Source organism: Propithecus coquereli, unplaced genomic scaffold, assembly GCF_000956105.1.
Source record: "Propithecus coquereli isolate 6110/MARCELLA unplaced genomic scaffold, Pcoq_1.0 Scaffold840, whole genome shotgun sequence".
NCBI lineage: Eukaryota > Metazoa > Chordata > Mammalia > Primates > Indriidae > Propithecus > Propithecus coquereli.
The window spans coordinates 908,018-920,349 of record NW_012154619.1 but is presented as its reverse complement, the minus strand read 5'-3'; the positions used below and the strand labels follow the sequence as shown (position 1 = coordinate 920,349).

Genomic DNA, 12,332 nt, shown 5'->3' with positions numbered 1-12,332 from the left:
CTGCTAAAATGTAAGACACCACAATCCACTGGGGGGAGCTGAGCTTATTAAGAGCTGTCCGGAAGATTCGGCCACCCTGTGCGCGCGTCTTGTGCTGTTAGTAGTCTGGACAGGAGCGTGGCGCTACCCGCTCTCACGGCAAGTAGTTATTGCACAAACGCAAAGAGCTAGGTCTCTTACTCAATGGAAAGGGATGTGGGGAAAACCACCTTTTTTTTTTTCTCCATTTTCATTTTATAATAAGCTATTCTCAAATGCTTTAAGAATTTTGAATGAATTCTCACGTCTCCAAAATGCACAGCATTTTCTGAGGGGTCTCAGATGGGGGGGCATGAGATGCCCATTTTCTCAAGGAAAGAGGTGGAAAATAGTTCGAGAGAGAGAGAGAAATGCATAGACTAATTAGAGAAAAATGAAAACCCTTTGGCGGGTTAGGGGCAGGTGTTTCACTGGAGGGCTTTGTTTCAAAGAAGAGAACAAAATCAGGACCCCCCAACAACGTCAGGGAAGGGGAAAAGTCATGGCCTGGAAGGAGGTGCTCTGTCGAGTGATTCAGGGGTCGGTGGGTCCTTTGCCAGCGGAGCCAGCTGTCTGGCCACACCTTGGGGTGTGCAGGGCCTCTGCCTTGGCCTTGGGGGGGCTTCCTTCTGCTGGGCCCATCAGCTCAAGGCAGCCCCACCTCACCCTCACACCGGATTAGCAAAGCAACTGGATGCCTCACTGGCCATGCCACTAGCCACAGAAAGCTTTCTCCACATCCAACCTTCTTCCACATTTAGCCACATTAAAAGGAAAAGGGGCGCCCCGCCCATGACCTCCCAGGTGAGTCCTCAAGCCACAGCCGGTACTAAGAAACACTGTTCCTTCGAAAGATGGTTTTGAAGAACTTTTGTATGCAAGGAAAACAACAACAACAACAACAAAAACCAACCAAAACATATCAACCCACGTGAACCTTGCAAGGAAACACTCTCTCCCTTGGACGTGACCGTCTGCACCAGGCCGCCAGGCCCTCTCTGACCAGGGCTCGCCACAACTTCATGAACCCAGAAGTCTTACCAGAGGCTCTAGGAGGCTTTGGGGAACTGAACTTGGCTTTTCTAAGTTTCCTCTGCAGCTCCTCACGAGAGTGTCCTTGAACCCGGCACCCCCTTCCATTGGTAGATTTTTGTTCATAAACTCTCTCGTGTAAAAAGTTAGACACACAGAGACCACAAGTTTTTGAGTGGCTACTCTGGAGACAGGTGTTTGACTCTGCTGGAGAAACCCCCTCTGCCCCCGAGAAAATTCCCCAGACGCTTCGGTTCTCTCGGGGAGGCGGGAGGGGAGGAGGCAGAGGACAGTAACCACTGGAGTGATAGCAAAAAGCATTTATAACAACAACAACACAAAACAACAATACACTCCTGATAAGTACTTAAATGATTAACCTAATAATAAATAGAAGAGGGTAGAAATAATTTTTTTTTCTCAAGGAAACATCCTTTTATAATTATCCTCATGCACGCTGGCAGGTCAGTAGCAGTCAGTCCATCTCAACAAGACAAGGTTAAGTGCTGGAAGGGACGGCTGTGGTCTCAGACACTCAGGAAGGGTCTCAGCTGCGGAGTCACAAACACCCGCCACCCTGCCTCCACCGGCCACAGCCCGGGGACCCTGCACGCCCAGCTCCGTGGTCGGCGAGAGGCAGGCTGGGAGACTGAGGGAGGTGGGGGTGGCCTGTTTTCCCTTCGGTTCATGAACAAATGGAACTACAGTGAACATACTCATCCACAACCTGAATCGTCCTGGTCTAAAGCTTACTTTGAGTTCATTTGGTGTGCAATACGTTATCTTTTAAAAATGAAGAAAAATGATTTCTATTGCACAGAGCTTTTACACATAGTCATCCATTTAAGTGCTTTCTGTTTAAAGCAAACTACAAAAAAAAAAAAAGGAAGAAGAAAAAAAGGGGGAAAAAGGAATTATAAAACAAAAGCAGCTCCGTGCCACTTCAATGCGTCTTGCTGAATGGTGTCTTGTTTCACCAACGGAAGTCCCAAGGCTTCCGCACACACTGTGCTTCTGATTATTTCCATAGGGATGTAGACATTGGGATATAAGGCACCTTTCCTTTCTGATCACAGAAAGCTTGATACATAGCATACAGCATATTTTGTGGTAGAAATTAAAGCCTAAACACTACAGAAATTACAGTAACGCAGACTACACTTCTTAACAATCATTGAATAAACTAAAATGATCCATGAAAAGTAACTCAAAGGCATTTTAAAAGTTTAATAACAGGGGAATGGGGAAGTGCACATTTATGCATAGCCTCATGTCTATCTCTCACCAGCCTTTTTTCAGGATTTTTTCGCCTACAATGCCCAACTTTTAAAGTTAGCATTTTGGAGTAGACTAGGCGCTTTGGAAATGTCTTGTTAAAGCTAAATGTCACTTCATCCAAAAATGAAAACTCGAGATGATGCCACTGGCGGCGTGGACATGATCGGTATCTTTGGAGGGGAGGTGGCGGTGGGTGAGGCCGGGGCAGGAGGGGCAGTTCCTGGGAGTGGGGGGCACAGGACAAAGTCGCATTTCCGTCTACCCCCCTGGCCAGGGATGAGGTGCACAGGCTGTTCAGGGCTTCCGGGGTCAGGAAGACTGGGCTGGGGCTCAGTTTACATTTGGCTTCCTGCACCCCACACTCCCTCTTCTGTCCTGACAGACCCTGAGGGTCCTGGCCTTAGCTTCTAGCCCATCCCTAAGGGTTTCACAGCCTGGATCTTTTTGAACTTTATTCAGAACTCGTGTTCCCTTTCCCCCAGTAGTTTTCATCTGCGAAAAAAGCAAAACCTGAAGGGAATGGAAATAGTATTGTCAAACTGGACCACTCTCCTAGCACGCAAGTGTGTTGGCCAAACCGGCACTGAACGCACCGGGAGAGGAAACCATGTCACTTTAGAGTCCCAGGCTGCTCCCTTACCACTTAGGGCATGAGCCCTCCTGCCCTGGTGGTCACAAGGCTTCCTTAATGTTGTCGAGGCCCAAATGAAACTGCAGAAGTGCTGGCAGGGATTTCTAAATGTGAACTTTTCCTGGTAGATGCCCAAGTACACGATGACAGCACAAATCCTCAGGATGCCACTTCCAAATTCTCTCCCTCAAGAGAACACTTTGGCCACCAGAGTGGGTGGACCCGTATCAAAGCAGCACTCCTGGGAGCTGGTTTTCTGCAGCACTGGATGGAAACCGGCAATGTTCTTTTGGGAAGAAAGGGTCATGTGACTGCAGGCTGAAGAGAGCCCATCTATCCTTTTCTGTCCTCAAGATATTTGATGTTTGCGAGGGTGAGCTTCCAGTGAAGCTGAAACCATGACCCCCAGTGCCAGACACAATTGACACTAGACAGCTACAGCATCTCCAGTGCCAGGTGGGATCCTGGGGACGCGTCCTCATGTGGCCATGCTGGGGCAGCCCAGGGCAAGGAAAATGGCTGTGATGGATCTTAACAGCTGAGCAGGAAAGCAAAGGCAGACCAAAGACAAGGGCCTCTGAGGCCTGAGACCACCTCCCTGCTTGCATAAGAAACAGCTGCTGGAGCTTTAGGAACAGGTGGAAAGTCAAGAGAAAAATCCATGTGCCTCGCAGAGCACAGCTGTTTGTCCATGTTGTGCTCACAGAAGAAGACAAAACGCCTGCCTGCCAGGCCAAGAGATGCTCACGTGTGCCATGAAGTAGCTCTCCACCCACGCCCGAGCCCATGTGCCTCACAGCTCTGCGGGGTGTGGTTCTGAGTGACATCACATGGCAAGCGCAGGCTAGTGAGGTAGAAGGGGATGATGAAGAGTGTGAAGATGAGGGAGGGCATCCAAGGAGGGATGGGGCCCCCCAGGCATGGTGGGAGCCAAGCCTCCAGCCTAAAGTACCGTAGCTAACAGCTCTCCCTGCACAGCTGGCCTGGAGGCCCTGGAAAGCTGGGTCTTGGAAGGACTGAGGGCAGACTTCGGATTTTACTGGCCTGCCGAGAAGTGCACATCATAGTGCATTTAAGGCAAAGGCCATTGTCCCTCAGCTCAAGATCCAGTAGGTCACTATCACCACTTTACTTTGTGCTAATCCCAGAGAGACATGTGTATATTTCCCCTGGCTCTGCTGCTATTTTTCAGTGAGATCTGTTTTTCTAAAATCAGAGGAATGAGAAACATTGCATAGAATGTCAACAGAGTTCATCAATCACCCCTGCATAAAAGGACAGGAGTTCAGGAGAAACAAAGAAATCCAGTCCAACTTCAGTCAGGAAGGCACCTGCCTGTGACTGAGCTCATCTGGTGACTCCTGTTCCCATCTCTCTTCAGGCACAACTGTGGCACATGGTCTTAGGATCCTTAGCCACTTCTCTGGATTACAGCACAACCTGCTTCCTGCTCAGTTTTCTTGTGAGCTGCACGCCTGACCTTAGCACTAGCCAAGAAGGCAGACGGGGTGTGCGAGAGCTTGCCATCTGGTCCTGGGGGGTGGCCAGAGAGAGAGCACAGAGGAACACTTAGCCCAGAGCTCTGTCGCACTCTGGGCCTGGACCACCAACCAGCAGGCCTGGACGGCCACGTCAGACAGGATGGTTTTTTAAGTGGGGAGGAAACAAAGACGCCAACAGGAAGGAAACTGGGCAGGGAGGCATTTGTGCTTTGGAAGGACAAGGGAACTGTCCCAGGGAGGCCAGGAACTGTTATCTTTGCCTCAATTACTTTCATAGACAGAGCAGTGTGGTTTGATAGCCGTCCTATGAGTCATGATCCTGGCATTTCTCGGAGACTTCTCCCAAGCCTGCATCCTGCCCTGATCCTGCCCCTGCAGACCCTGCCATGGAGATGACCAAAGCCACCTCATGGGGTCATGCTCCTCAGGCAGGGCGGCGAGGAGAACAGAGTTGAGCCACACGGCCTTGATGAGCCTTTCTAAAGAAGAGAGATCTGGTGAACAGAAACCACAGACATCTTGACGGATCCAGAAATTCGAGACGGGAGGTTACCTGGGAGCTAGGTGGGGACAGAAGATTCTTTTTCTGGGGTGGAAGTGAGTGGGCCACGGCTCTAGGACAGAACCCACACACCTGCCACCTCGGATACCACAGAGGAGCGTGGGCAGGAACCAAGGGCCAAGAGGCTAAATGTGAACACTGATTTTATGCTGAGCCTCCACTTAGCCCGCTAAGCAATGGCAAAAACCTTAAGTTATGAACACTGCCTCCAATTAACAAAAAGAAGCCATTTCAAATGGTATAATGGAGCTTGTAATTAAGTGTTAGTGTTTTATATGGAACCGTTCCCCCAGGGGAGAGGTACAAATCAGCTTTTTAAACTGATAGAGCATAACCAGGAGGAGGGTCGGCTGCCTGCTACTGCTTGGAACGCCAGCCAGCGGAAGGGAGACCACACCAAGAGGACACTGTTCAAGGCACTTGAATATTGCTTATCAAGATGAAAGATTAACCCTTAGACTCAGACTGAGGGGCCCAAAGAGGAGGGGGTGTGCCCCCCTCCACAGGTTGCTGTGTTATTTAGTGGCAGCTCTTAGAAGTATTACAGACAGTGCTAGCTTAACACAAAAGATCGTAAGGTTTGAATCTCAATTAGAAGAAAAATAAATAATAGAGGAAAAAATACAATCACAGAACTGCAAGCAAAATTTAACCAACTGATTGTATCGAGCACCCAGATGTAAGTCTGGCAAAAAAGACAGAATGCAAATCAACAATAACCTAGTTAAAAATTAAAATAAAAAAATAACAAAAAATAACAAAAATGACTAAATTGCTTGGAAGGGCCAAAGTGGCTGTTTTAGACTGTTACTATTTGGCCACTAGGATGGAGAAATCTGTATTTTTTCAATTTCCTCGGATTTAACACCTTTGTAAATAACAGTCATGCCTTTAAAACTAAAACACTAGCCTACTATTTCCTGTTAACTCCCTGCTTCTCATTCTAACGAAAATTAGATGATATTTAGAGATTCATCACACATGATGACAAAAGTCCCTCGAGGTTTTCGTGGAGAGGACACCACAGTTCTGTCGGCGGCTCTGCTTCTCACTGTCCTAAGGGTCACTGATGCAAACTCACTCTTCTGAATGCACCTGAATCGAGCCAGATGTGGATCCATTTCCCCTTAAGCTCCTCCATTTTGAATTCTCTCCTCACTGAACCGGATTTCAAGTTCAGAAATGATGCAACCATCAAAAGACAAACAAACGGCCTGCCTCCCAGCCTCCTAGAGCCTTCTGAAAACTTCTCATTCATGAAAAGGCATTGTCTTTAGTGTAGTGACTCTTAAATTTGTGAAAACTTGAACTAAGTGCTGCAGTTGCAGGTTAAAAGACTGTAAATGAAATACATAATCTCTAAAACATCATGCAAGAAATGTGGTTGCACATCTTACAGTCAAAGTCCTACAAGTTAATTAATAACAAGCACACTGAGGTGTAATAGCGGGAGCATACCTTTAAAATTATAACTCCCTCCCACCCCCCCAAATCAAAAAAAGTAATATTAATTAAACTTAAGAAATAATGAATGCACCATTAAAATGTCATCCAAAGATGTTGACCTAAGACAAAGGTTTCAATGATACACAATACGGTCAAAAAGTTTTCAATCAGTAATATACAGTATGACAACTACATCTTGTAAATTATACCCAATACTGCCGGCAGTCTATCCCTCTAAAGAATATTTGCCCCTTTCATCCCTTCCTAACAATCAGATAATAAAATACAGCACCTATAAATAAGCAAAAAAAAATATATATATATATACCGAAATCATCTATTGTTAGTTTAAAGATATGGCAATAAAGGAGTCTAAATTAGCAAACTTGTAGAAGCCATAACTGATAAAACAGCTTATTGAAAAAAGGTGGCAGTAATGCACTCTATGTGTGCACAGGTACTTAAGAAAATACACAGACGTATAAAATTGCACACACACGCACGCACGCACACACTCATCCACCTCTATTCTCACGCATATACACATAGACAACAGGAGGAATCAGAGACAAGTTAGACTTCTGATTTGTACTTAGACTGCCTTAAACTGTGCATAAAAGAACTTTCTAAGAGGTGAACTGAATGCAGGGCAAATGGTCTGGCATGGAAGTGAAGAGCATCAATGATTTGGTGTGAGTTTGGGCCATCTCTACAGGGGTTGGAGCGGAGCCCAGACTGCCACGTTCTCTCTTCTGCAGGGAAGGAAACTTCCCACGAGTTCAACAGGGTCATCAGTGCTTGTGGTGGGAAGAAAGGGGAAGAGAGAGAGTGTGCAAGAGCCCTGCCCAGGCCCAGGGAGCATCTTCCCCAGGGAGGGCTCAGTCCATCAGGTGCCCAGAAGAGTGGTGTGAGGTGGGGTGCCTTCTGTGCCAAGGAAAGACTCAGTAGACTGCTGTCTACACAGAAGTGCCCGCTGTGACCTTGCTGGCCTACTCTTTCCTCCCTTCAATGCTCACACATGTGCAGACACATGGACACAGACACCATAAATTAAACAAAATGAACAAGGACATGCTACAGTTCTAACTTGTCTCCTAAACCTCCGAGATATGAGGTCTGATCAGCGTGCTCTGCGGTTAGAGGTTAAAAAGCAGATTATAAAATACCTAGATTCGGATCTTTTCTTTTTGTCCTGATTTGGCCTAGAATGGAGTGTATTAAACAAACCCTGGTCAGCAAAAGCCCAGAGTCAGTTAAAGCTATGGATCAATGTGCACTACATGTCAGGATTCTATTCACGTACGAGAAAACACTACATCAGCTACCACAAAATCAGATATTTTCCTGATGTGACTTTTCTTTTTGTTAAAAAATATGTGGAGTAAATGTGTTTTATTTTAATTCAAAGTTTCAAACGAGAAGATTCTTTTCTTGAAAATATTTAGGAATCCAAACTAGTGTGTTTAGAGTCGGTTTGACTGTGCAATCTCTTAGTGGCAACTGAACAGCTACAAAAACTTTCTTTTTTAATTTTTCTGAAAAATCCCCCCTCCCCTTTTTTTTTTTCCTGGTTTAAGAAGATAATAGTGTATTATCGCTCTGAAGCCATTAGATGGCAGATAAAAAGCCCCCTTTTAATATGTGGGTTTGACTTTTTTTTTTTAAAGCCCACACGAAAGAGGAGGGCGCAAGGCAAAGCTGTAAGAGTTATTCCAGAACCTGTGGAAATCACTTAGGGCAATAAAAAAAACACTTCAGGGTACAAAAAAGCTCGACTACACATTTCCGTTTTCTTCCTTGAAAACACGACATAGATTGGGCTTAATGCTCCTTTGTTTTCTATATGCACCTTGGCCTATGGCGATTTTGCCCTGTGGCCCGCAGGGCGTAAGTGCGCAACACGGTCCCGGCCGCGGAGTTAGCGCCCGCCCCGGCCCGGCTCGGCCCGACTCAGCCGGGCTCGGCCTGGCTCGGCCAGACTCGGCCCAGCTCGGCCAGATTCGGCTCGGCCCGGCTGGCGGGGCGGGCGGCGCCCTCTCAGAACTCCCATTCGATGGGCTCCTCCCGGCTGGCGGCCTTCTCCAGGCGGTGGATTATGCTGTTCAAGTTCGCGGCCTTCTTCTTCCTCAGGGGGTTGTCTCGCGAGTCCCTGGCGCCCGCCGCCTCGGGCAGGCCGAAGAGGCTCTGCAGCGAGCTGGGCCTGCGGGCGGCCGCGGGCGCGCTGGTGCTTGGCAAGGCGGAACTCCTCGGGGCGCCGTCCCGGGCCGCGCCGGGGCCCTCCCCGGGCGGGGCGGCTGAGGTAGCGGCGTCCTCCCCGGCCGCGGGCGCGGCGGGGTTTGGCAGGGGCCCCGGGCCGTCGGTGGGGCCTTCGGGCGGCGGCCGGGGTCGGCCCTCCTCGTCCGCGTCGTCCGGACCCGGGGTCCCCGAGGGCGGCGGCTCGGCCTTCTCCGCGGGCCGCGGCGCCTCCTCCCGCTGCGCCTCGGCCGGTCCTCCCTGAGACTTGGCGGCGGCCGCGGGGCCGCCCGGCTCCTCGGCGTCGGCGGCGCCTGGGCCGTCGGTGGCTTCCACGCTGGCCTCCACGCCGTCACAGCTGTCGCCCTCTGAGCTGGGTGCTGCCCGGCCGCTCCGGGCTGACGGCGAGTCGCTGGCACCGGCCTGGCCCTGGCTCCCGGCCTGAATTTCTTCAATGAACAGTTCTCTGCGGATCCGAGACCTACGAGACAGAAGCGGCGAGAGCCCGTGAGGTGGCTGCTGCGCACCGGCGGGCAAGAGGCCCCTTCCCTCCGCCGCGCTGCAAGCTCGTGCTCACACTCCTGCCCCAGCCTGGAAGCCCCTCTGCAGGCCCCTCGACCGACCCTGCAGCCGTGCAGGGCACCCCGTTTCCAGAGTCACTGCCTGCCATCCCTGGCCTTGCCAGGTTCCGCTAAGGCTCCAGCTGTGGCCAGACTCTGCGCATCTGTGTAAGCTGTTCCTTGTTGGAAGGCCATTCCCCTCTTCACTAGGACAAAGCGCCAGCGGCACTCACTGAATGGCACATTTCCTCCATCCCATCCCGCCTCCAGCTAGACTGTGAAAGGCCAGCTCCCATTTATTCTTTGCACACCGGGCCTAGCATGGTGCCTGGTATACAGTAATAAATGCTAGCTGAATTCATAAATGAAGCTTCTTGATAATCACTGTGTCCTCATCAGGACTTTGGAGAGAGAACCGGTCATTGAACAGTGGCCAAAGTGAAAATCTTCAATTTCCAGCTCTGAGCCACGGAAGTCAGGGGCTTGTGGTCCAGGCTGGGGAGGGATTCCACTAGATTGTGTATTTTCAAGCAATTCCCTCCTCTGAAGGGAGACGACCAGGGAAAGGTCACTTGATCAAGCAGGTAGGAGACCAAATATGTGCTTTGACACGTCAAGCGCGTTTTAATGCAGCCGAGTTCAGCCTACAATGGAAACTGTGCTCCAGTACTTTGCTGGGACACTGTCCTCAATACGGCCTTCCCCATTGTGAAGCCATCAGTGTCACCATGAAAGGGCTCTTGTTAAGTCTGTTCCGAAGTTTCTCCTCCCATCATGCGAAGAGTACTAAGGCTCAATCACACCTCTCTGTTTCTTCCTTAGGACAGAAAAAGCCCCTGAGAACGTGCAGACCATTAGTGGAAAAGCATCTTCAGGTGAATTAGCACCATTGCCAGGCCCAGTGTCTTGCAGAAACTGGGCCTGCAGAAAGCCCTAGGTAAGCAAACCATTTTCTGCAGTACATGTAACTCAAAAGTTTTTTGAGCGCCTACTTTATGCCAGGTCCTGCGCTGGCTGTGGGGACTCCCCTGGGGAGAATACTGCTGCAGTTTAGTCTATGACCTAGACTAGGTTATCAGAACTCTGTAGGTGGTGGTTAGTCTATTACATAGTTATTTGCTTCCTGCATAGAGTGAGTTCCGGACCTTGTCCTGAAGACTTTTGAGCTCTGGTTCAGAAATGTGAGGTGCTGAGAAGGCCCCCAGAAATTCCCGCGGGTAACACAAGACTTTCTTCTCTGGGGCTTTGTGAGCCTCGGAAATGGCAGCTCCCACGAACAGCTTCTTGGGCATTATGGCTTACACACCCCTTGGCAGTGACAATGCCAGTTGGGGTGAACCCAGTCCAGCCCAGCCCACCCCACTTGGGGAGGTGGGAGGCCAAACAGGTAGTTAAGGTTTGGTCCTAGTCAGGCCCAGAACAGAGTACAGGCTTTTTGGAACCAGTCAAACCTGAGTTGGAAACCTGGCTTTGCCACTTACTAGCTGTGCAACTTGGACAAGTTAAATCTTTTTGAGCTTCAGTTTTCTTATCTGAAGAATATAGAGAACAGTATCTTCCTTGCTGAGATGTTATTAAGATTAAACAAAATGTCAAACGTATAATATAGGGTACAAAGTGACACCCAAAATAAAGGATCACTATCCTTCTTATCCTGCTGCCTTATGTGTGCTGCGATAAGCATTAAAGCTGAGGAAAAGGGCTGGGTTGGGAAGGGACACCTTTAAGACCTGGCACATGGGTTTCCACCCTCGCCAGCGTGGTTGATGGAAGCAGCAATTGTCTGTAAAATGGGGCCCGCAGGTGCCGACTGGAGGATTTTATAAGATGATACATTTATAAAATTCTTGGCTCAGTGCCTGGCAATACTATGTGCTCAACAGATATGAGACATCATCCCTCTTAGCCTAGACTTGTCTCCATGTTCAAAAGGAATACTATCTTCTGGTTTAGAAAGATGAGGTACCAAGAGCAGTTCTGGCTTTTAGGCAAGTCACTCAAGGCTCACAGAATGCCATGGCTTTTAGGGTTCAGAAGAGCTTCTGCTGGGTGAACCAGTTCTTCCAGGAGACCAGCGTCCTATGGCATGATGTTCTGGCACCCCTGGCTGCATTCCTGAGCAAATGGTCAGCCTGAGATACTTCTCATTCCCTTATGGTGAAAGCATAAGAGAAGTAAAGCTTTATTTTTTTTAATGGGGGCAAAAATTGACCCCAGATGTTATTCCCTGAGGGTTCCAGTGGGGCACGAGAAAATAAAATCAACTTTTCCTGTTTAACCCCAGAGGAAAGAAGGTAAAAAACTGCCTTCTCGGATAGGAATTTAATGAATTCAGTGCATGGGTGCTGAGTGGTGAGTGTTAGTCCTTGTAGGAAGCTCTGTGGGGTATCAGGGCAAGTTGGTTTGTACTAAGCATTTAATGGAAGAACTAAAACCAGGGAGAGAGCACTCTGCGCTTGACCTGCTGGGTGACCTTAGGCAAGTGACTTCAATTCTCTGAGCTTTATGCCTATTCTAAGTGACCCGATGCTCACTTCTCCTTCAATTTTTTTTTGTGGCTTATAAAATTTTTCTCTAGTTCAATCCTTCCTTCAAGAGCCTGCTCATTTCCTACCTCTTCCATGATATTTTTCTAGATGTCTGCAGCTGAAATTAATCTCTGTCCTTGGTTTTCCTGTTTGACTTAGCCCAGCCTGCTTTGTTGTGGAGTTATTTTTGAAAGAAAGCCTTTATTGAGCATCTATTCTGAACCCGGACCTGGGCTCATTTAATAAGTTTTGAGGTCCTACTGCTATTCTTCCTTTCTCCCCCGTCTCTGTCTTTGCCAGGGGTGAATTTTGCCTGGGTTACGTGCACCAAAGTCATCTCTATAGTGATCAGTGAACTACCATGTGATAAGCATTACCATGGCTGTCAGGAAACCAGCAAAACAAGTGACAGTAGCTAAGAAGCCTCAGGGAGTATGTTCTAGCCAGGAGACAGTGACTGCCACTAAACTGAGGTGGGGCTGGGGGTGGGGTGCCTGGGGAAAAAGGTGGCTCCAACAGGGCCAGGGGAAATGTTTTTGGGGA

At 48.9% G+C, this 12,332-nt stretch overlaps 1 protein-coding gene across 4 annotated transcripts in view; it reads right to left on the bottom strand.

Moving 5' to 3' along the window:
- CUX1 (cut-like homeobox 1) overlaps positions 1 to 12,332 on the bottom strand; it is a 365,653-nt gene that overhangs the window by 19,180 nt on the left and 334,141 nt on the right. The window contains exon 24 of one of the 4 annotated variants that reach the window (XM_012663952.1): positions 8,507 to 9,182. The exons of the other annotated variants lie outside the window; for them this stretch is intronic. Within the exon in view, the coding sequence (XP_012519406.1) occupies positions 8,507 to 9,182 (676 nt within the window). Of the gene's footprint in view, positions 1 to 8,506; positions 9,183 to 12,332 lie in introns of those variants that run through there. 4 annotated transcript variants of the gene reach the window in all.